This window comes from Amblyomma mixtum, chromosome 3, assembly GCF_055824585.1.
Source record: "Amblyomma mixtum isolate Tamu chromosome 3, ASM5582458v1, whole genome shotgun sequence".
Taxonomy (NCBI): domain Eukaryota; kingdom Metazoa; phylum Arthropoda; class Arachnida; order Ixodida; family Ixodidae; genus Amblyomma; species Amblyomma mixtum.
The window spans coordinates 349,323,636-349,348,246 of NC_143014.1; the positions used below are offsets into that span (position 1 = coordinate 349,323,636).

The following is a 24,611-nucleotide window of genomic DNA, read 5'->3' on the forward strand; positions in this document are numbered from 1 at the left end:
ACAGGCTTCCTTGCTTTTTAAGCCAATCGGCTGTTAATGCATTCCGAGCAGCGACCTTGCCTCCAGCTTCGCAAGCTATACGCGTAGCGTGCTTGCTATGAAACCTATCAAAACAGGTGTTAAGGATAGTTGCCGGGCCAGTTCGGTGACATGACATGTGCCTTCATGTCGTATACTTCGCTTCACACAAGTACGCGACTGCACAGGTTTCATTATAATCACTGCACACTTAAGACACATTTCACATCGTCACAGCAAAAAGCGCAGTCAAAAACTGTCAAACAAGAGGACTGCGGCCGCCGGCGCGAGCAGCTATACCGCTATACTCGCCTGAGTCGCCTTGCCAATATGATGCGTAGCAAGCCGTGGCGGCGGCGACGCGCCGTACTGCACGCTATTTGTCCGAAGTTGTAGCTGCTAGCCCAGAAATTCACTTAAACAGCATATTTGAGGTTTGTTTCTTGTTTAAGAGCTTTGTGCAATCTGCAGGTTTCATATCAGGAGGATGATTTGATTGTTTCATACACCCCCGTGCAATTAAGGGTCAAGACATGTCTGAAGTCAAGCCGTAACTCGAAAGACGCTAACAAACGATGTGACAGGTTTTACGAACCGCGACGATAGAGAGACGACACTGCATAGGTGCTTCGAAGTGACAAAATGAAGCGGACCGCTTAACAGGGAGGGTTCCGGCTATCGCAAGCGCGTTCCGAGTCGAACGACGGCAGCAGTCCACTTAGAGCAGGTGGTTCGCGAGATATTCAAGCGATTTTGTGATACGGGTGTAATGCCGCGGTTATGCAACGGCCGGCGCAAACTAAATGAGACGTTAAGGCCGTGATAAGCGCTCTAAGCTACTTCAGGGAGCGTACGGATAACAGTCGTTAGTTAATTTCGCTCCCGGTCCTTTCACACTTATGCGTAGGTACTCTGGAACAAACTTAAAGTAGACAAGCCTAACCACCGGACATTGAATGAATTCCCATGGGAAGTTGAGCAGAATTTATTCCGCTTTCAATTGGTAATGAAACCAGGCGACGTAGCTTTTGTACCTCTTCACATACCGGAAAAAAAATGATGACAGCATGTTCCAGATATATTGCTATGCAAGAGCGTTCAAGTTTTGAGCATAGGGGTTCTATTGGAACATCTTCTATGGAAATTCATCTAATGACAGATTGGTGTTGAGCGCATACAGCTTCCATAAAAACTCAGAAGTGAAAGAAAAAATCACCCTGGATAGGGGTTCGAACCCGGCACCACAGCCTCACCGGAGCAGTCCCTCTACCAACTGTGCTAACTATGACGGCTGTAGCATAGTGTGAAGCGAGAGCTAATTGATCAATAACTCGTAGGAGCCGTGTTGGTCAAATGTTTAGGGCAATCCCTCAAGTGGAATATATTTGTAATAAGAGAGTAATATCTCATTAACCACACAAATGCAGCCATACGGCTGCAAAGGAAAGCTGTACAGCTTCCCAGTGCAGCCGTATCACTGCGCTTGGGTGGCTGTTAAGGAGTAATTACTCCCTTATTACCAATCTCCTGCATCATTTTGATTCACCTAAACATCTGACTAACACAGTCCTCATTTCGAATTATTGATCAATTCGCTTAATTAAATTTGATTATTACCCTCAGAACTTACAGCTGTGTAATGATCATTAGCCCGGCTACGTCCGCAACGAAACGAATGCCTCTCCCAAAGATCTCATATTAATCCTGACATGCACCAGCCGCGGTAGCCCTCATTCTGCTAATGCCCTGACCTCACCTACCCACTTCACTACATCTCCCTTCCCTGGGATAGCACACTTTGACTCACGTCATCATCATTACCCTCATAACTGCCGGTAAGTGATCTCTTCTCCGCATTTTAAGTCGTTTCGAAGTCGATTTGCTCGGCTTAATTTCCGCTATACATCGTTCACGCGAGCTTGTTCTGCTATCCACCCAACTCTGTTCTTGTTTCTCAGCATTACATTTATCATTTTGCTTCCTGTAGCTCGCTACGTTACTCCAATCTAATTTTTACCGCCACTGCAGGTGAACTTCCATTGGCTACAGCACTTGTGAATACGAGAGTAACACGTGCGCAGTAATGAACCGCCTGGCTTAGACATCGACTTTAGATACGTAAGATAAAATTTTGCAACTTATCTCCTTCTGTACGCTACCCTGCAGCGGCACGTTAGATGCGTCTGTAAGGTCGGAGTCCGGTAGTTCGTCATTGCCCACGTGTTATGCCCTTATCCTCAAGCGCTCGTTACGAAGAAAATTAGCTTCGGCCTATTACTTAAGTAAGGTTTAATATTAATGGCTCTGTCTAACTTCACTGAAATGTCCCCCCTTCGTTTATCAATAGAACACACGTAAGAATAGCTTTGCGTGTTAGCCGTCATTGTGATATGCCGTCATTGTGATACTTTATCATGTGAAATTAAAGCGTCGTTTAGTATTCACTCATTCCATCATCGCATAAAGCATATTTAATCGGCTTGCTGCGCAGTTAACATGCTTGAACAGTACTAATCCTTTTTAAAGTTTTACTTATTATTATCCCCCTAAGTTGACACCGTGTACGCTCTTCAGAGCGAAAGCTCTACTTCCCGACCAAAGCTTCAAAAACCGTTTCACCGCTGAAGCCTCACCTTGAATTGACCGCGTGAGCCTAAATAAATAAATAAAATATCTACTGTCCGGACTACGTTTCTAACCCACGAGGCTCCAAAAAGATCAGCTTCGCTGGCCTGTGCACGATAGCGCTACGCTATCGGCGCGGCCGATCACCCTTGTCATAAACTGCAACACACGCACGTGCTGTGCATTGCACGCCGTAGTCTTCATCAACTAATGCATCTATCGAACTAATACCGTCGTCCGACGTGCCGTCGGTCCAGCAAAGGAAAATCATAATCCAACCAAGCCAAACATGTGCTTTCGCTCGTCTGCTCGGTTTAACTACGCTAAAGCCCTTCCACTTTTTTGTTCTCTTTTTGCTTACACATATTATTGTTACTCCCGTGTGCTGTAGATGTCAGTGCACGTTAAGGAACCCCAGGTTGTAAAAGTTTCCGGAGCCCTTCACTACGGCGTTCCTCCTAGCTTGAGTCGCTTTGGCATGTTAAATACCCATAAAACATAAACCATATTATTGTTACTGCTGCTTTTTTATGGGTTACATTTTTTATACTAATTACTCGCTACACTGCTTCCCATTGTTTGCCATTTTACCCCACTTGCTTTGCTCTAGGAGGTCCTCCGGCAGTCATGTACTATGGGACCTCCTTCAGTGCTAATTTTATTGCATTAACTATTACTCTATACGTGAATAAATAAACTTGAAGTACACGCAGAAGCAAAAGACAGGCGGTATCAGATTTTGCTAGGCAGCGAGAGTCGGGGTGTAGCTGCGCAGTTTCCGCTCACACAAGTGGCGGGGCATATTTTCAAGCCTTGTACGTAATAACTCAAGAAAAACAATAAATACAATTGTACATACCAATGGAAGCTTATAAGAAACGCACACTATTCCAATGGAAGCTTTAAGAAAAGCACACACTCATATAACCTTTAATCAAGCGTGTCCTATTGGGAGCTGTGCATTGTTGGATACTGTAAACATAGTTTTCGTTGCGATTCAGGATTGTCGGCCGGAGTCCGCGCGTTACACCCAGGTACTCTTACAGGGGAGGATAAGCTACCTTGCTTACAATTCCTTGAATTTGCTTGCATCTCCTGGCGAGCAAATATATATGCAAATGGCGAAAACGTGCACAAATTTCACTTAGTGCGCTTTGTAGCTTACGACTTTATGGACGATAGTTCCATTGACTTCCATGTCCAGCCGCAAGCGCGGCAGTGTTAGCGCAGCTTTCTCAAGGTTCAGCGTGACGTCTTCGGTAACCTGGACGACAACTGTTCCGTCAGTTCCTCGTTCTTTGAGCACGCGAGGATATGCAGGTCTCCCTCCCACGCTGCTATCTGGAAGTAAATAAATGCCGCTATATAGTTGAGCATACGGCTCTTCTACGACATAAAGAAGCCGTGTGCACCGTGCCACGACCTTAGCAGTATCGTCCGAGTGAGGAATTAGCGGCCCTACAGCGGTCTGTCATAAACCAAAACAACATATTAGCTTGTAAACGGCAAGCACTTTAGGCACAGGTGCGTACAGTCTGGCCCGTTTGGCAGCATGGCTTCATCAAAGGCCTTTGTATGGCCCTTTTTGTTCAACACTCGAACGATACTGTTAAAGAACTGGTCGCGTGTAAATCACAAAAATCGAGGTGAAAATAACATGCACGGTATATATATCATATAGATATCATATATATATATATATATATATATAGTTGCAGTAGGTCTTGTCGTTCAATGGGCCAGGAAGACTTGTAGAAGAAGGGGTCACAACATTGCAATTATCTTCATTTAATACCGACAGTTTCGAACGGAGGACCGTCCTTCCTCAGGGTATTGTAAACGGCAAGCACTTCAGGCACAGGTGCGTACAGTCTGGCCTGTTTGGCAGCATGGCTTCATCACAGGCCTTTGTATGGCCCTTTTTGTTCAACACTCGAACGATACTGTTAAAGAACTGGTCGCGTGTAAATCACAAAAATCGAGGTGAACCCTGAGGAAGGACGGTCCTCCGTTCGAAACTGTCGGTATTAAATGAAGATAATTGCAATGTTGTGACCCCTTCTTCTATATATATATATATATATATATATATATATATATATATTTGCCCAAAATTCACAAACCCAACAACCCTGGCCGACCAATCATTTCCGGAATAGGAACCGTGACTGAAAGACTGTCAAGCTACGTTGACACCTTTATCAACAAAATTCCTGCAACATTTCAATCCTTCATAAAAGACACAACCCACTTCCTAGCCGATATAGCCGACGTCAGAATCCCCCATGGTGCTTTGCTTGTAACCCTTGATGTTGCGTCGCTTTATACTAACATTCCCCATTTCGACGGCATCCGGTCAGCTTTGCAGGCTTTTGAGAAGCAAGACTTTGGTTCTAACGTTGATGGTGCCACGCTAGCCATACTTTTGAAATTAATACTCCAACTTAACAACTTCGAATTTGATAATAGACATTATGTCCAAATAAACGGGACATGAATGGGCACACGAATTGGTCCCAACTACGCCAACATATTTATGGGTGTATTAGAAGACCAGTTTCTTACTACGCACGCATTAAAACCCTTCTACTACAAAAGATTCATTGACGATATTTTTCTTATCTGGGAGCATGGTGAAGCTGAACTTCTATCATTCATCTCTAGTTTTAATACCGCGCATGAGGCCATTACTTTCTCTCATTCTTACTCGGCAACCACAATTAGTTTTCTAGATGTGACAGTTTCAGTAAATAATGGCAAACTTAGCACAGATTTATACTGGAAACCCAGTGACAGACCACAATACTTACATTTTAAAAGCAGCCACCTTAAACACTGGAAGACTAGCATCCCATACGGACAAGCCGTCCGCTTTAAACGGATATGTTCTGACGAGCGCGACTTCGAAAGAAACTGTACTAACCTCCGAAACGCCCTGACTAAACGGAAATATCCTGCGCGATTAATAAACGACGCTGTAGAACGCGCAGGCCTTCTTGACAGTGAGGCACTCCTCAAAGCAAAACACCAAGCATCCCTTTAATCGCATATCAACCTGGTACTAACCCACTCAGCATCGGTTCCAAACGTCGCGGGCATTTTGAAAAAACACCATGTCATTCTCATGCAAAGTGATCGACTCAAGCACATTTTTCAACAAGCTCCCCGGGTCGTCTATCGCCGTGGCAAAAACCTCAGTGACATTCTCACTTCGTCTAAAACAAGCACAAGTGTGTCGATCGGCTGTCATCCATGTAATAAATCACGTTGCAAAGTCTGCGCGCAGATGATGACATCAGTAACGGCTTCCAGCACTGCATCGAACTTTAAAGTCAAAATTCGGGGAAACTACTCATGTGATACCAGCAACGTAATCTACATGCTCGAATGCTCAGTCTGCAAAATTCAGTATATTGGCCAAACAGAAACACCATTCAGATATCGTTTTAATAATCACAAAGCTCATTGCAAGACAGTGCCTAGCCTTCCTATCTCTAAACATGCGAATAACACTAAGCACCCTTTCGAAAAAATTCAAATAACTTTACTGGAATCAGACTTCAAGACCCATCATGAACGCGAAGTTTGTGAATCATTTTTTATACACAAATTTAATACTGTTTCTTGTGGTCTCAATGAAAATGTTGGGAAGCTGACTTGTCTATCGTCATAACCGCAAAACTTTATAGTATCATGCCGTGTTTCATCTACACTGATCATTTTCGTCCTCTTTTTACTGTTAGCGCCGCCTTTTTCTTTTCTTAGTAAATGGCTTATCTCTGAAACAGCACCACAACTTAGTACCATACCCTTTCACAAGAGGCGTTGGTTAATCAAAAGTGGTATTCACCTGTGTTCTCGTGTCTGATGATTTTATTATTTTTGTTGTTGTTGTTGTTCGCCTTTTCTTGTGCATTTGAGCTACGACCAAAGCATTTTTGTATTATTTACATTTTTTTCACAATGTGATTGCAGTTATCCTCCACGATGATTTAGTAATTTTTGACTATGCTTTGTTGACTACATTTATCATTCACTGGCGATTCATACTGAGGTGTTTGCCGCTGCGATGCGCCAATAAGAATGTTCCCTCCCCGCGTACATTCCCTTATAAACTGTGTCGTTCGCCTGTACCCTATCACTCTGACGAAGGCCAGACCCTGGTTTTTCTACCGTGTGTCAACCGAATTACGTTTATGTTCTACCGGATCCATCCGATCTTCACCCCCTTCTTATATATATATATATATATATATATATATATATATATATATATATATATATATGGTTTGGTTTATGGGGTTTAACGTCCCAAAGCGACTAAGGCTATGAGAGACGCCGTAGTGGAGGGCTCCGGAAATTTCGACCACCTGGGGTTCTTTAACGTGCACTGACATCGCACAGTACACGGGCCTCGAATTTCTCCTCCAAAGAAATTCAGCCGCCGCGACCGGGATCGAACCCGCGTCTTTCGGGCCAGCAGCCGAGCACCATAGCCACTGAGCCACCGCGGCGGCATATATATATATATATATATATATATATATATATATATATATATAGGATGCGAAATTGAGAAACGCTTCGTTTATTGGGAGTCGACGTTTCGGACAGAGCCTGTCTGAAAAAGGACAGGCTCTGTCCGAAACGTCGACTCCCAATAAACGAAGCCTTTCTCAATTTCGCATCTTATTTAAACTAGCAACCAAGTACGTTATCTTATTGTGCTATATATATATATATATATATATATATATATATATATATGTACAGCTTTTCACGCTAAAGGTCAATGTGGATTCTCCGGGACGACGGCCAAGAGCAGACACCTCGAGCAGTATTGCTTTCGCAATAAAACTTCCTCGTCGGCGTATAGTATCTAAACGCATCTCTTGTGCCGATGCATTAGATGACCTAGATACAGAACGCTAACACATCGCACTTTTTGGCGACTTCAAGTTTCCTGGTCAGCCGCCGCGGTGGCTCAGTGGCTATGGTGATCGGCTGCTGACCCAAAAGACGCGGGTTCGATTCCGGCCGCGGCGGCTAGAATTTCTTTGGAGGAGAAATTCTTGAGGCCCGTGTACTGTGCGATGTCAGTGCACGTTAAAGAACCCCAGGTGGTCGGAATTTCCGGAGCCCTCCACTACGGCGTCTCTCATAGCCTTAGTCGCTTTGGGACGTTGAACCCCATAAACCAAACCAAACCAAGTTTCCTGGTCGTTGGTGGAAGGCTCAAGGCTTGTCATCGAATGACGCTCTCTTGTCTGCCAAGGCTGCCCATTTGTTTAATTTTGTTAGTGTTTGGGCTTTTGCTCGGGTCCTGCAGACTTGCCCGTTAACCCATGCGGCAACGTGCTGGACGACCTAAAAATATTAGTAGTCACACTGGTTTGCCGGTTTGTAATCCTCTTGTGCCAGCTGATGTGTGGCGCGTCCCTTTTTGTGGTTCTTTTTTTCTTCGAATGCCTGTGTTTCTAAATTTGCCAGAACCTCGGCTGAATTATGTCAAGCGAAAGTTCTTGGTACTTCATGATTATATGCGCAGCAGTCCTCGCCTTATCATTGTAACAGGCTGCCAGAATGACGTAGCACTCACCTGGCTGACCAACTTAGTCAAAGCCACGGCGGCCGAATTTCGATGAAGGCGAAATTCTAGAGGTCCCTGTGCTGTGCGATGTCAGTGCAGGTTGAAGAACCCCAGCTGGTCGAAATTTCCGGAGCCCTCCACTACGGCGTCCCTCATAGCCTGAGTTGCTTCGGGTCGTTAAACCCCATAAACCAATAAACCAAACCAACTTAGTCAAAGAGGAGATGGATCATTTTATTGAGTGAAAGAAACACGCAACGTAAAAATACCCTTTCTGGTTTTCTGCCGAAAGGAGACACTGTATGCGCGGGACCTTCAGTTACAAACGCTTGTGAAGAATATCAACAGCAGCGTAATACCTGAGTTCGAAGCCTGCAGAGGCGAAATAAATGGCTCGTCAGACGCGACATAGATGTTTATCGATATTCTGTCGGGAACATCCGCACAATTTCTGGCGCTCTGCTAGCTCAAGAGCCAAAGCTGTCACTCTCCAGATAAGAGTGAATTGGCACGTCGCGGGTGTTACTGGCGCTTCGGATATTTCTGAGTTGTTTGCATCGTATTTCTGGTCTGCATTCGCAGGGAATGACGGTATATCGCCCCTGCTCTGGAAGCGACGGCGGCTCTGCAATGCAGCTATGAGTTAGACCAGAAGTTGTTACTGACATTATCCGTCATCTACCATTGAAAACATCCTGTGGCGCTGATGCCATCCCTTCTTTCATCGTTAAGGGCTGTTGCGAAGCCCTGGAACCACTTCTACACTTAAAATATCTAGGTCTTACCAGGTCAGCTTTTACCGCCGCTTGGAAAGAAGCTATCCTATACTAGTTTTTCAAGCTGGAGCACGCCCTGTTCCTGACAACTACAGGCCTATCTCTTTTCTGTCTTCCTTTGCTAAGGTGTTTGAGATAGTCATTCGCTCATGCCATTTGTTTTCTAAAACCGCCTTCATGATTATCAGCATGGCTTCCTAACAGGTGGTATATTGAAACTAACCTTGTCAGTTTTTTTTACCAGTGTTGCTCCTGCAGTCTCCTACCGTCTCCATCGAATTTCTATGGCGGCGAAATGCTAGAGACCTAGGTACTGTGCGATGCCAGCGCACGTTGAAGAACCCCAGGGGGTTGAAATTACCCGGAGCCTGATTTACGGCGTCCCATAGTCTGAGTCGGTTTGGGCCGTTAAATCGCATAAATCCTTTAGCCAAACATTTACCAACACTCTTTATTTGTTATTTACCACCGCACAGAAGCCCGTCCCTCTTCATTTCAAAAGGTAATTAACAATACTTCAGCAGCCAGTGAAATTACCCTACGCGCACATCGCATTAACCGCGATAACCGACGGAATGCCGTTAATCTAGAACATGCTTATACCCTCACCTTCAAGCAACCGTTATGTTGCTCGCCACCAAGGAAATTTGGCGTTGTTCTTGTTAACCACAAAGATCTTCACGAAAAATCCCAGATGGCACCACCGCGGAATGAAAAGGAAGTGAAAAGTCTTCTGAAGGTGCTAAGAATCAAATCCAGGACTTGCAGAGTACGAGGCGAGCACGCACCGCAGAGGCCACAAAACCGCTTTTTTCTTTCTTTCATGGTATTTATTCGCATGGTTTTGTATAGAACGGATATATACACGTGTGTGTGTGTGTGTATACAAAAACAAAAAAAAACTATTTACAGAACACCTAGGTTGGTGCTACGGGCAAAGACATGATAGAAAACATATTAGAACTAAAAGGCCGGTAAGAATATACAGCGCATCAGGACAGGAAACCAATCCGGTAAAAAGTCCAATTCTTTGTAAATTTCCGTTACCTGCAGCCATTCGGCTAAAATGAATTCTGGGCGAAACAACAGGTTCAACGTTGCGCTCTTGCATGCGCGTTTTCCGAAGGCTATGAAGTCCAATCAGAAGAATCATATCATAGGGTTTCGAGACAGGTTGGGAAACGACAAGGTAGCGCACATTTTAGGAATTTAGGAGAAAATCTTTCTGTAGCGTCCTCTGCAACACATCCCAAAACAAAATCACGTCTTTGCAGTCTATAAAGCAATGTTCAATTGTTTCAGGCACATTGCACAAGCGACAGTTTACAGAAGACACAAAAATGTTTTTCCTATCGAGCCACGTGCTGACAGGTAGAGTTTCGGTGTGTAATTTATAGAAAAATGTTTTGACGCAAGGAGAAATAGGTATTTTACGCATTCTCTTTAAAACATCCTGGCCCATGAGCCAAAAGTAGACAGAATGATACAGTGGGGGCGGGAAGAGCGTCGATATCAAATTCCTGTACAGATTTTTGCGCGAAAGAGAATATAAGTACTCATTTGAAAACCGAACTGTCTAAAAACGCACGGAGGCATAAACTTCCCGCATAAAGCCTAGTTAACGGAGGCGTTCAGTAAAATTGGAAGAAACTATTAAATTCGGAAGTACAGTCATGAAGTTGATCTGCAAGAATGCTCTAATAATCGGGTCGGAACAATCACGAAAAAAGAAGAAACGGGCAACCAACTGTCTACCATACAGATTCTCCAGGCCGTCCTCGTGCAAAAACAGGCCTGAAAAGATTATCACGCCGCACGGGCTCACATTTGGAAGACCAAATAAACGTCGCAGATATACGATGGAAAGGCTGTATGTAATGTCTGGCGCAATGAAGGACCTGGAGTTCGTAATAAATTTACGGTGAGTTTTACAAGGCTTTTAAATCTATTCTCCCTTCGGTCCTGCTCGGGGTCTTCACGATGGGGGCTCGATATAGGAGACCTTCCTCAGTCTTTTACAAAAAGCCACACAGTGCTAATTTCGAAAACTGCTGATGAAGGAAAACTGCGCTCCGTAGTTGGTTATAGGCCCATTACATTGGCAAATGTGGATCACAAAATTTTTGCTGAAGTCTTATCAAATCGCCTGCAATTTGCAATGTCGGTACTCATTGGATCTCACCGGACGTGCGGTTAGAGAGGCCGCTCCATTCAAAGTAATGTTCACACTGTGCGGACCATTCTTGAATATTCCTCCAGCTGTCATGAGCAGCTTGCTCTGCTTCAGATCGACCTTGCGAAAGCATTTGACCGTGTTCGCTATTCATTTCTGTTTTCACTTCTAGAGCGAGCAAATGTGCGTTCTACTGTACTTAAGGGGGTGCAACTTTGCTACAACAGCTGTTCAACACGATTAATCATTCATGGCCAGCTCTCGAACCCTGTGCCAATCCGCTCTTCCGCAAAGCAAGGCTGTCCGATGTCTCCTCTGCTTTTTGCTCTTTACCTGGAATTGCTTTGTTTGAGTGTTTTGCGTAGCAGTAACATCCGTGGGTTCCCTGTTTTGGGCAATGAAGTCAAATTGCTAGCATATGCTGATGATCATGCATTTTTCCGCATTGACAAGCCCAGCATTAATGATGTGTTGTCCACGATAGATCGATATGGCATCGTTTCTTGTGCTCCAACGAATCGCTCCAAAAATTCTGGCCTATGGTTTGGTTCATGGGGCACAACTCCGCCCCTGTACGCTGGCATAGAATGGTCTTCTGTGCCTCCTAAATATCTTAGTGTTACACGTCATGCCTACAAATCAAATGACCATTACTGGGGAGAGCGACTTGCGGCCGTTGAGCGTTATGCTCAGACGTTTTGTATCGCATCGGCTTTCAGTTTTTGGTCGAGCCCAGGCTTGCAGCACCTTTTTGGCAACAAGAATTTATTACGTACTAGAGGCCACAAAACCGCATTTTCTTTTTAGCAAACAAAGGTTACCGAAGGTTGCGTCTTGCCGTAATACTGTACGCTAATGAGGACGTCTATTAATAAAAAGGAAGATAAAATTTTTTAAAATAAAGAAGAAAATTAAAAAGAAGCAATGTTTGCGCATTGAAAGAACTTAGTCTTAAGTGCACTCCAGAATTTTTTTAAAAAGACCACCCTTGACTGGAATGGCTTTCCGACCGAAGTGGCGACAACCATCAACCTGGGCTCTTCAAATCCAGACGCTAATTCTTCAGCCTAAAAAATTCTACAGCACTTTGAATCAAACATCCTTCTTTTTGCCGATGTTGTCCCCCCCCCCCCCCCTTGCTTTTGTAATTCCCCCACAGGGACCCTTGAGGTATAATAAATAAATAGAAAAAAAAGAGACATAGCCGACTAATTTTTCTACATGATGCTAGCGATATTATATGAAAGCCGCCGCAGTGGCTAAGTAGTTATGGTGCCCAGCTGCTCACCCGAAAGACATGGGTTCGATCCCGGCCGTGGCGATCGCATTTCGATGGAGGCTGACTGCTAGAGGCACGTGTACTGTGCGATGTCAGTGCGCGTTAAAAACCTCAGGTGGCTGAAATTGTCCAGAGCTCTCCACTACGGCTTCGCTGGTAGCCTGAGTCGCTAAGGCACGTAATCCCCTTAAACCAAGTCAAACCAAGCAAATGACATTAAGCCCAAGTTAGATTTCATGCTTGATGCTCTGGATGCACGATGTCAGCTGGAATAGATGAAGCACGCGGCTCTATTCTTATTCGCTTGAATATTCGGATGCAGCTGAAGAACGAAGCGGCAGATGCCCCTCAAAAGAGGCCCTGCAGCCAATGACGCCGACCTATTGTCGTGACGCCATGCTTAATCCGATTAGGCCGTAATTATCCCTTTTCATCTGTCGCCCCTTGTGATGTCACGCTACAAGGTCCAACGGGATTAACCACGGCGTCATAAAAATCGGTACATGCAATGCCGCACGCAAAGTGGAAGCCCTGTACATAAGTCTTCGGTTGGAATACCTGCCGCGAGCTAGCCTGCAACTTGACTGAAAGGCGTAAGCTATGTGCAACGAGAAATCGCACGACACCACTACCGCAACACTGTATGAAAACGGTTGTTTGACAGTTTGCATACGAATGTCAGAGAAGCATACAACTGCAGGTACAGCGGCAGTTTATATGTAGTTCGGTTGGAATCCCTGTCGAAAGCTGGCCGCAAACATGACTTTCAGGTGTATACTACGTGCAACGAGAAATCGTATACATCACCCAGAAGGCTGTGCGAGGAAAGGTTGCGCTATGATTTAGATGCGACAGTCGGGAAAAAGCGCCGCTTAGAGGTCCGCTAGTTACGCCGTAGGACCAAATGGCGCGTCGGAGGCGATGGGAAGGGGGGGTGAGGTGGCTGCTTCTGGTATCTGTTGTGTATCCCGTCGTCACACTCGCCGCTTCGGTGGCTATACGACGGCTGTTGCGACAGCATTTTTTCGGACCATCTCTCGGCCTCAACAGCACCGGTCGCCGACGGAATTTCTTCTAATGCCGCTAGTAAGGCTTTCGCTTTAACAGCTTAATTGAAGAAGAGACCGAGATAGGTGAATCATTAATGCATCCGAGAGAAAGAAAGGCCAGAGGATGGTGCTTTGAGGAAGGGCGGGAAGCACAGGATGATATGAGGACTTGAAGCGACGCTGAGGAAAGCTTCATCTAATCACTGTCCCCAGTGAAAAAAGTGTTTTGTGGCTCTTCCTCGCTATGTTCACGTTTTTCCGGCAGCACAAAACGAATTTATCACCGAGAAAATGGGGATTTAGAAATCATCCTGCCATTGGATTGAAACTCGTGACATCCATGCCGAAAGAACGGGTTTCGCACCGTTTTGAAGGAAATGGTGGTGGACCGTAGCCTCTATGATCCACGACAAAAATCGATGTCCACGCATGCACTTCCTTCTTAAATCAGCCGATGGTGGCGGCAATTGTATTTCGGCTTACGATCTTTTCTAGCATATAAAAGCTCTGTTTTCGCTCACGGCATTTCTCTCTGTAGTTACAACGCGGTACTAGCATCGAATCACATCATGCCTTGTTCAGATAACAAAAGCTGATGCGCAGTCCTGTCAAACACCTTCGCAAAATCTAAAAAGTAGAACAAAGATCGAGAATGACATGTATCTTGTGGGTGAATATTACTGTTTTTTTTTTCGTTTCGCACCAATATGAGCTGTAAAGATGAGGTAGCATGGTCGTGCGCCGGAGAGGGAATGAGGGAGGTCGGAGACAAGGATGCGAGAGAAGACAAGGAGAGAAGACTTTATACAGCAAAATTTACGTTATTTGCAAGTGAGCTCGGTAACGAGACGCTCACTGCTGGAACGCTGCATGAGAACAGCACATGATGAGACCATCAGATCAAAAAGCCCCTCGGCCGTACCGCTGCCGAGGTTTTAAAGAGTTCCCTTTCCCTAGGTTACCTAGATGGGGGCCGGGCTTGCCGAGGAAGGAAGTTCTCAGTGGCACCAATCCCAAACACACACACACACTCCCGAGGGATCACCGCCGTCAAGCGCTGGGAGAGGGGGAACGATGCCATCCACGTAGCGCAGACGCCGGAATGTCCACGAGCGGCGTTCCCGCGCAGTTCATGCGTTCGAACGTGCGTTCGCACGCGGTGTAGGGGAGACGCTCGCTCAACCGGGCAGACGGACGCGGCTTCCGTGGCAATCCAGGCGCTCACCCAACACGCGTCTCGGGGTTAGTCGGCGTTCCGCTGCAGCCATGCCGTTTTCTTCCCCACGACGAAGGCGAAACGTAACAGAGCTGTGGGAACCGCGTTCAGCGCGAGGAAACAACTGATTTGATTCCAAAATGTTTGGGATGCGTGAGAAAATGGAATGCTTTAAAATCTTGTATAGCATGCTGGCGATAGATATAGGCCGATAATTTCCGGTGGGTGTTCAACTTCATGATTTATGCACTGAGCCAACCTTCCCCATTTTCCAGTCGGCCGGGAGGTCTCCTTAGACGAAAGCCGGCTACAAGATTTTTGCTAGAATATTTGAGGAATACAATTCAGTGCTCTTCAGGAATTTTGTGTTCATGTGGTCACTACGGGTAGCAAAAATGTTTTCCGAGTATCAATGGTTGCGGCAGTTTCCTCAGGGTGAACAACCGCGGGGTACATCAGGAGGTATTAAGGGTTACAAAACACAGGTGTGTCAGCAAATGAAAGGCAGGGAAATCAACTCGAAAAATGTCGTTTAAGACGCTCATGCAGTCCGCTCGGCATAACAGTCGGTTAATACAACTTGTAAGGTGTCCACTGAATTAACTACATTCCAGATTTTTGTGGTGTTTTTAACAACACGTTTCGTAACGTTTTAGTAAGAAAGTGTGTTTTAACAGTTCTCAAATATGGATTGTACGCATTCTCCGCTAAGCGATATAATGGCCCACGGTACGGACTGCGTGATGTTTTCGCAGATCAATGCAAGTGTTTTTTTATTTTGGTTTTGTTTGCCTCACACGCGCCTAAAATGTGCGTTGTACCAAGGTACTTGCATGTTGCAAGAGATTCGCGGTCAGAGTAATAGATGAGTAAATAAATCAAGTTCGACCGCATGGTGTGGAGCAGGTGCCTTGAACATAATTTCCAAGACAAAACAGAAACATGCGATTATATCTCCCCAGTATTTCTTCATACGAATATGCTAACTTTCCGGAGCAGTACAGCGCATTCGCAAGACAGCCACAAATAAGGGCACAGGATAACAGAAGCGATGACATAGTGGTTAGCACATCCGCCTCACATCCAGAAGGTGCTGGGTTCGGTCCCTAGAGCCATCAGGCACCCACTGTTTTGTAATTGGTTCAGGTTTTTTCCCACCCTAGATTTCGGATCTTCTGGCGTGAAATGCTTGGAATTCACCCCTATTCGCAATTTTCTGGCTCCAACCTTCTTCCCGATCCTCACTAACAAATCGCCTCGATCATCCAAACAAGGTCTGCTCAGTTTCTGTGCCTACAAAAAATAGACAAATTCATTACTAAATTAAGCATTAAAAAGATTGGAATGCGTTGCCACCGTACGGATATAGTTTTTTAGACTCAGGTAATCATCGCTCCAAGCTACGCTCCTGGCTTTCTTTTCAGACGCTTTCTAATCAGATTATCTGGTTTTTCTATACACTGTGTAGTATTTTCTGTTTGAAGTTTGTGTCATATCCATGTTTCTGTAAGCCGGCGATTTCGCAAGATATTTTCTTTTCTCGTCTTTCAGTGGCGTATATCTTAGTGATGTGCATTTACGCTCCGTTTTACTTCGGCGTCTCCTGTTCTCTGTCATGCACTGTGTTTGATTTTCAAACTGTGCTTCTGGCAGCACTGTTATTGAAGCGAATGCTTTACTAGCCTAGCAGCGCCGGCTTCGCTGCGTCTGCACGAATGACCTTGAACACGAGAAATGGAGCTGCATAAGTAACCACCGAACTCGCAGCTGCTGCAGCCACGCGCTCAGCCGTTGCCGCGGCCGCTGCGCACTGCCTATCCAGTTTCTCGCTATGGAAGAAGCAAGTCAGCCGGAGCCGACCTCCTTGAGAGTAGGTACTCGGAGGCATCGGGCGGAGTCTCCGGTCGACATTGACAACCGTGCGAGGGATTTAGAAGTTGATAGGGAGCGTAAACGCGCTAAACGGGCAGCCAAAACCGATGAAGAGCGGGAGCTGCGAAAGCAAAGGAAAGGCGCATAACTGCCCGCCCGGTACAGTGGACACCTTATAGTCGCACTTCAAGTTACGTGGCGGTAGTGACAGATGTGCGTTGCATGCGCTGGCATTGACAGCATTGTGGCCGAAACACGGCACTGAAGCCTTAGGCCAGCGGCGTCCATGGTGTTCACTGGCATTGTCTTTGACAACGTCCCATACTCCGATGATTTGGAGGAAAGGAAGGGCGCATGACTGGCTCCCTGGGCGAGTGGACGCCTCAGTAGCGCTTTGAGCTGGGTGGCGGTGGTGAGAGAGAAAAGTGGGCTGCATACGTTGCGCTGACAGCGTTGTGGCAGACACGCGGCACTGAAGCCATAGTCCAGCGGCGTTCATTGTGTTCATTGGCGCTGGCGTTGACAACGTTCCAGACTCCGATGATTTGGAGGAAAGGAAGGGCGCATAACTGGCCCCCTGGGCGAGTGGACGCCTCAATAGCGCTTTGAGGTACGTGGCGGTGGTGAGAGAGACAAGCAAGCTGCATGCGTTGCGCTGACAACGTTGTGGCGGACACGCGGCACTGAAGCCATAGGCCAGAGGAGTTCGCTGTGTTTATTGGCACTGGCGCTGACAACGTTCCAGACTCCGATGATTTGGAGGAAAGGAAGAGCGCATGACTGGATCCCTGGCTGAGTGGACGCCTCAATAGCGCTTTGAGGTACGTGGCGGTGGTGAGAGAGAGAAGTGGGCTGCATGCGTTGCGCTGACAACGTTGTGGCAGTCACGCGGCACTGAAGCCAAAGGCCAGCGGAGTTCATTGTGTTCATTGGCGCTGCCGTTGACAACGTTCCAGACTACAATGATTTGGAGGAAAGGAAGGGCGCATAACTGGCTCCCTGGGCGAAAGGACGCCTCAATGCCGCTTTGAGGTACGTGGCGGTGGTGACAGAGAGAAGTGGGCGTCATGCGTTGCGCTGACAACGTTGTGGCGGACACATGCGGCACCGAAGCCATAGGCCAGCGGCGTTCATTGTGTTCATTGGCGCTGGCGTTGACAACGTTCCGGACTCGGGTGATTTTGAGGAAAGGAAGGGCGCATGACTGGCTCCCTGGGCGAGTGGGCGCCTCAATAGCACTTTGAGGTACGTGGTGGTGGTGAGAGAGAGAGAAGCGAGCTGCATACGTTGCCCTGTCAACGTTGTGGCGGACACGCGGCGCCGAAGCCATAGGCCAGCGGCGTTCATTGTGTTCATTGGCGCTGGCGTTTACAACGTTCCAGACTCCGATGATTTTGAGGAAAGGAAGGGCGCATGACTGGCTCCCTGGGGCAGTGGACGCCTCAATAGCGCTTTGAGGCACGTGGCGGTTATGAGAGAGAGATGCGAGCAGCATGCGTTGCCCTGACAACGTTGTGACGGACACGCGGCACCGAAGCCATAGGCCAGCGGCGTTCATTGTGTTCATTGGCGCTGGCGTTGACAACGTTCTAGACTGCGAAGATTTTGAGGAAAGGTAGGGCGCATGACTGGCTCCCTGGGCGAGTGGACGCCTCAATAGCGCTTTGAAGTACGTGGCGGCGATGAGAGAAAGAAGCGAGCGGCATGCGTTGCCCTGACAACGTTGTGGCGGACACGCGGCATCGAAGCCATAGGCTAGCGGCCTTCATTGTGTTCATAGGCGCTGGCGTTGACAACGTTCTAGACTCCGATGATTTTGAGGAAAGGAAGGGCACATGACTGGCTCCCTGGGCGAGTGGACGCCTCAGTAGCGCTTTGAGCTGCGTGGCGGTGGTGAGAGAGAAAAGTGGGCTGCATGCGTTGCCCTGACAACGTTGTGACGGACACGCGGCACCGAAGCCATAGGCCAGCGGCGTTCATTGTGTTCATTGGCGCTGGCGTTGACAACGTTCTAGACTGCGAAGATTTTGAGGAAAGGTAGGGCGCATGACTGGCTCCCTGGGCGAGTGGACGCCTCAATAGCGCTTTGAAGTACGTGGCGGCGATGAGAGAAAGAAGCGAGCGGCATGCGTTGCCCTGACAACGTTGTGGCGGACACGCGGCATCGAAGCCATAGGCTAGCGGCCTTCATTGTGTTCATAGGCGCTGGCGTTGACAACGTTCTAGACTCCGATGATTTTGAGGAAAGGAAGGGCGCATGACTGGCTCCCTGGGGCCGTGGACGCCTCAATAGCGCTTTGAGGCACGTGGCATTGGTGAGAGAGAGAATCGAGCTGCATGCGTTGCCCTGACAACGTTGTTGCGGACACGCGGCACCGAAGCCATAGGCCAGCGGCGTTCATTGTGTTCATTGGCGCTGGCGTTGACAACGCTCTAGACTCCGGTGATTTTGAGGAAAAGAAGGGCGCATGACTGGCTGCCTGGGCGAATTGACGCCTCAATAGCGCTTTGAAGTACTATCGGGGACAAAAGTGGTATACTCCACGCGGCGGGAGCCGCAGCAACGGAAAACTGCGTTACAACGCCATCTACAGGCGGCATCGGGGGTCGAGACAGCCAATGCGTGACCTTTATTATCAGCACGCATGTCCCTTGCTTCGTTTCAATGTTTCGTGATTTAGCTCGCTAAAATGCCGCAGTTTTCGGTTGCTCCGGCTCCCATCGCGTGGAGTATACCACTTTTGTCCCCGATTGTACGTGGCGGTGGTGAGAGAGAGAAGCGAGCTGCATGCGTTTCCCTGACAACGTTGAGGCGTACACGCGGCACCAAAGTCATAGGCCAGCGGCGTTCGTTGTGTTCATTGGCGCTGGCGTTTACAACGTTCCAGACTCCGATGATTTTGAGGAAAGGAAGGGCGCATGACTGGCTCCCTGGGGCAGTGGACGCCTCAATAGCGCTTTGAGGCACGTGGCGGTTATGAGAGAGAGATGCGAGCAGCATGCGTTGCCCTGACAACGTTGTGACGGACACGCGGCACCGAAGCCATAGGCCAGCGGCGTTCATTGTGTTCATTGGCGCTGGCGTTGACAACGTTCTAGACTCCGATGATTTTGAGGAAAGGTAGGGCGCATGACTGGCTCCCTGGGCGAGTGGACGCCTCAATAGCGCTTTGAAGTACGTGGCGGTGATGAGAGAAATAAGCGAGCGGCATGCGTTGCCCTGACAACGTTGTGGCGGACACGCGGCACCGAAGCCATAGGCTAGCGGCCTTCATTGTGTTCATAGGCGCTGGCGTTGACAACGTTCTAGACTCCGATGATTTTGAGGAAAGGAAGGGCACATGACTGGCTCCCTGGGCGAGTGGACGCCTCAGTAGCGCTTTGAGCTGCGTGGCGGTGGTGAGAGAGAAAAGTGGGCTGCATGCGTTGCGCTGACAGCGTTGTGGCAGACACGCGGCACTGAAGCCATAGTCCAGCGGTGTTCATTGTGTTCATTAGCGCTGGCGTTGACAACGTTCCAGATTCCAATGATTTGGAGGAAAGGAAGGGCGCATAACTGCCCCCCTGGGCGAGTGGACGCCTCAATAGCGCTTTGAGTTACGTGGCGGTGGTGAGAGAGACAAGCAAGCTGCATGCGTTACGCTGACAACGTTGTGGCGGACACGCCGCACTGAAGCCATAGGACAGCGGAGTTCGTTGTGTTCATTGGCGCTGGCGTTGACAACATTCCAGACTCCGATGATTTGGAGGAAAGGAAGGGCGCATGACCGGATCCCTGGCCGAGTGGACGCCTCAATAGCGCTTTGAGGTACGTGGCGGTGGTGACAGAGAGAAGTGGGCGTCATGCGTTGCGCTGACAACGTTGTGGCGGACACATGCGGCACCGAAGCCATAGGCCAGCGGCGTTCATTGTGTTCATTGGCGCTGGCGTTGACAACGTTCCAGACTCGGGTGATTTTGAGGAAACGAAGGGAGCATGACTGGCTCCCTGGGCGAGTGGACGCCTCAATAGCGCTTTGAAGTACGTGGCGGTGATGAGAGAAAGAAGCGAGCGGCATGCGTTGCCCTGACAACGTTGTGGCGGACACGCGGCACCGAAGCCATAGGCTAGCGGCCTTCATTGTGTTCATAGGCGCTGGCGTTGACAACGTTCTAGACTCCGATGATTTTGAGGAAAGGAAGGGCACATGACTGGCTCCCTGGGCGAGTGGACGCCTCAGTAGCGCTTTGAGCTGCGTGGCGGTGGTGAGAGAGAAAAGTGGGCTGCATGCGTTGCGCTGACAGCGTTGTGGCAGACACGCGGCACTGAAGCCATAGTCCAGCGGTGTTCATTGTGTTCATTAGCGCTGGCGTTGACAACGTTCCAGATTCCAATGATTTGGAGGAAAGGAAGGGCGCATAACTGCCCCCCTGGGCGAGTGGACGCCTCAATAGCGCTTTGAGTTACGTGGCGGTGGTGAGAGAGACAAGCAAGCTGCATGCGTTACGCTGACAACGTTGTGGCGGACACGCCGCACTGAAGCCATAGGACAGCGGAGTTCGTTGTGTTCATTGGCGCTGGCGTGACAACATTCCAGACTCCGATGATTTGGAGGAAAGGAAGGGCGCATGACCGGATCCCTGGCCGAGTGGACGCCTCAATAGCGCTTTGAGGTACGTGGCGGTGGTGACAGAGAGAAGTGGGCGTCATGCGTTGCGCTGACAACGTTGTGGCGGACACATGCGGCACCGAAGCCATAGGCCAGCGGCGTTCATTGTGTTCAATGGCGCTGGCGTTGACAACGTTCCAGACTCGGGTGATTTTGAGGAAACGAAGGGAGCATGACTGGCTCCCTGGGCGAGTGGGCGCCTCAATAGCTCTTTGAGGTACGTGGTGGTGGTGAGAGAGAGAGAAGCGAGCTACATGCGTTGCCCTGTCAACGTTGTGGCGGACACGCGGCGCCGAAGCCACAGGCCAGCGGCGTTCATTGTGTTCATTGGCGCTCGCGTTTACAACGTTCCAGACTCCGATGATTTTGAGGAAAGGAAGGGCGCATGACTGGCTCCCTGGGGCCGTGGACGCCTCAATAGCGCTTTGAGGCACGTGGCATTGGTGAGAGAGAGAATCGAGCTGCATGCGTTGCCCTGACAACGTTGTTGCGGACACGCGGCACCGAAGCCATAGGCCAGCGGCGTTCATTGTGTTCATTGGCGCTGGCGTTGACAACGCTCTAGACTCCGGTGATTTTGAGGAAAAGAAGGGCGCATGACTGGCTGCCTGGGCGAATTGACGCCTCAATAGCGCTTTGAAGTACTATCGGGGACAAAAGTGGTATACTCCACGCGGCGGGAGCCGCAGCAACGGAAAACTGCGTTACAACGCCATCTACAGGCGGCATCGGGGGTCGACACAGCCAATGCGTGACCTTTATTATCAGCACGCATGTCCCTTGCTTCGTTTCAATGTTTCGTGATTTAGCTCGCTAAAATGCCGCAGTTTTCCGTTGCTCCGGCTCCCATCGCGTGGAGTATACCACTTTTGTCCCCGATTGTACGTGGCGGTGGTGAGAGAGAGAAGCGAGCTGCATGCGTTTCCGTGACAACGTTGGGGCGTACACGTGGCACCGAAGTCATAGGCCAGCGGCGTTCATTGTGTTCATTGGCGCTGGCGTTGACAACGTTCTAGACTCCGATGATTTTGAGGAAAAGAAGCGCGCATGACTGGCTCCCTGGGCGAATTGACGCTTCAATGTCGGTTTGAAGTACGTGGCGGTGGTCAGACAGAGAAGTGAGCTGCATGCGTTTCCCTGACAACGTTGTGGCGGACACGCGGCACCGAAGTCATAGGCCAGCGGCGTTCATTGTGTTCATTGGCGCTGGCGTTGACAACGTTCTAGACTCCGGTGATTTTGAGGAAAAGAAGGGCGCATGACTGGCTCCCTGGGCGAATTGACGCTTCAATGGCGGTTTGAAGTACGTGGCGGTGGTGAGACAGAGAATTGAGCTGCATGCGTTTCCCTGACAACGTTGTTGCGGACACGCGGCACCGAAGTCATAGGCCAGCGGCGTTCATTGTGTTCATTGGCGCTGGCGTTGACAACGTTCTAGACTCCGGTGATTTTGAGGAAAGGAAGGGCGCATGACTGGCTCCCTGGGCGAGAGGACGCCTGAATAGCGCTTTGAAGTACGTGGCAGTGGTGAGAGAGAGAAGCGAGCTGCATGCGTTGCCCTGACAACGTTGTGGCGGACACGCGGCACCGAAGCCATAGGCCAGCGGCGTTCATTGTGTTCATTGGCGCTGGCGTTGACAACGTTCTAGACTCCGGTGATTTTGAGGAAAAGAAGGGCGCATGACTGGCTCCCTGGGCGAATTGACGCTTCAATGGCGGTTTGAAGTACGTGGCGGTGGTAAGACAGAGAATTGAGCTGCATGCGTTTCCCTGACAACGTTGTTGCGGACACGCGGCACCGAAGCCATAGGCCAGCGGTGGTCATTATGTTCATTGGCGCTGGCGTTGACAACGTTCTAGACTGCGGTGATTTTGAGGAAAGGAAGGGCGCATAACTGGCTCCCTGGGCGAGTGGACGCCTCAATAGCGCTTTGAAGTACGTGGCGGTGGTGAGAGAGAGAAGCGAGCTGCATGCGTTGCCCTGACAACGTTGTGGCGGACACGCGGCACCGAAGCCATAGGCCAGCGGCGTTCATTGTGTTCATTGGCGCTGGCGTTGACAACGTTCTAGACTCCGGTGATTTTGAGGAAAGGAAGGGCGCATGACTGGCTCCCTGGTCGAGTGGATGCCTCAATAGCGCTTTGAAGTACGTGGCGGTGGTGAGAGAGAGAAGCGAGCTGCATGCGTTGCCCTGACAACGTTGTGGCGGACACGCGGCACCGAAGCCATAGGCCAGCGGCGTTCATTATGTTCATTGGCGCTGGCGTTGACAACGTTCTATACTCCGGTGATTTTGAGGAAAGGAAGTGCGCATGACTGGCTCCCTGGGCGAGTGCACGCCTCAATAGCGCTTTGAAGTACGTGGCGGTGGTGAGAGAGAGAAGCGAGCTGCATGCGTTGCCCTGACAACGTTGTGGCGGACACGCGGCACCGAAGCCATAGGCCAGCAATACTTTGATTTGAGCTAGTTGGTTGTAGCATGACATGTTTACGCAAAGGGCGTACTGGCGCTAAAAAACGAAGACAACACACACAACAGGACAGGACTGGCGCCAACTTCCAACTAGTTTATTCACAGAAAAAACCACTTAAGAACCACACTGCATGCAAAAAGATACAGACAAACCAGAAACAAGGGGTGATTTAACAAAGATGCACGTGCCAAACGGACCAAAGGAATGATTATAACGCTGCAAGAGACCCACTCAGAAACCTAATCTCTTCTTCTGACAATGACACAGATGGCTTGCTTATGCAGATATCGCCCCTCTGTTTGATGTAATAGGCTTCTATTATTTCACGCTCTAATCTGTCTTTTGATCTTGCAATGAATTTGGTGTTCTCAAAACCAGGACGGCATTTGCAGCTTTTGCAGTGAGTGGCCATGTGGCTGCCATAGCCATTTTTTACAGCAATCTTGTGCTGCCTCACTCTTTCATTGTAGCACTGACCTGTCTGGCCGATATATTCCTTGCCGCAGCTTAGAGGAACAACATACACAACATCAGCCGTGCATTCAGTGGCGCGAAATTGGTGTTTCTTTTTGCACTGCTTAACCTTTCTTACTCTGTTGAAAGTGCAAACGCGTGACAGCTTGCAGGGAGCAGAAAGCACCACGTTGATCTTATATCTGCTGGCCACTTTCTTCAGGTTGTGCGAAAGCCGGTGAATATAGGGAATCACCACCGTCGGTTGTTTTTCTTTATCCTTGTTTTTTTGACCCTGTTCTCCCATCAACATCCGCTTGCGCTTCTCAACCAGGTCCTCACTAATGCTAGTGATGAGGTGTTCTGGGCACCCGGCTTGGTGAAAGCGTTCAATTTGCGCATCGAAGCTCTGTGCCATCTCATGCTCACACGATTT

The 24,611-nt window shown here is 48.7% G+C and overlaps 1 protein-coding gene across 1 annotated transcript in view; it reads right to left on the reverse strand.

Annotated features, from left to right (window-relative positions):
- Positions 1–24,611, reverse strand: part of LOC149356306 (A disintegrin and metalloproteinase with thrombospondin motifs like) — a 130,956-nt gene that overhangs the window by 76,959 nt on the left and 29,386 nt on the right. The window contains exon 2 of the mRNA XM_089576301.1: positions 3,809–3,984. Coding sequence (XP_089432427.1) covers positions 3,809–3,984 — 176 coding nt within the window. The remainder of the gene's footprint in view (positions 1–3,808; positions 3,985–24,611) is intronic.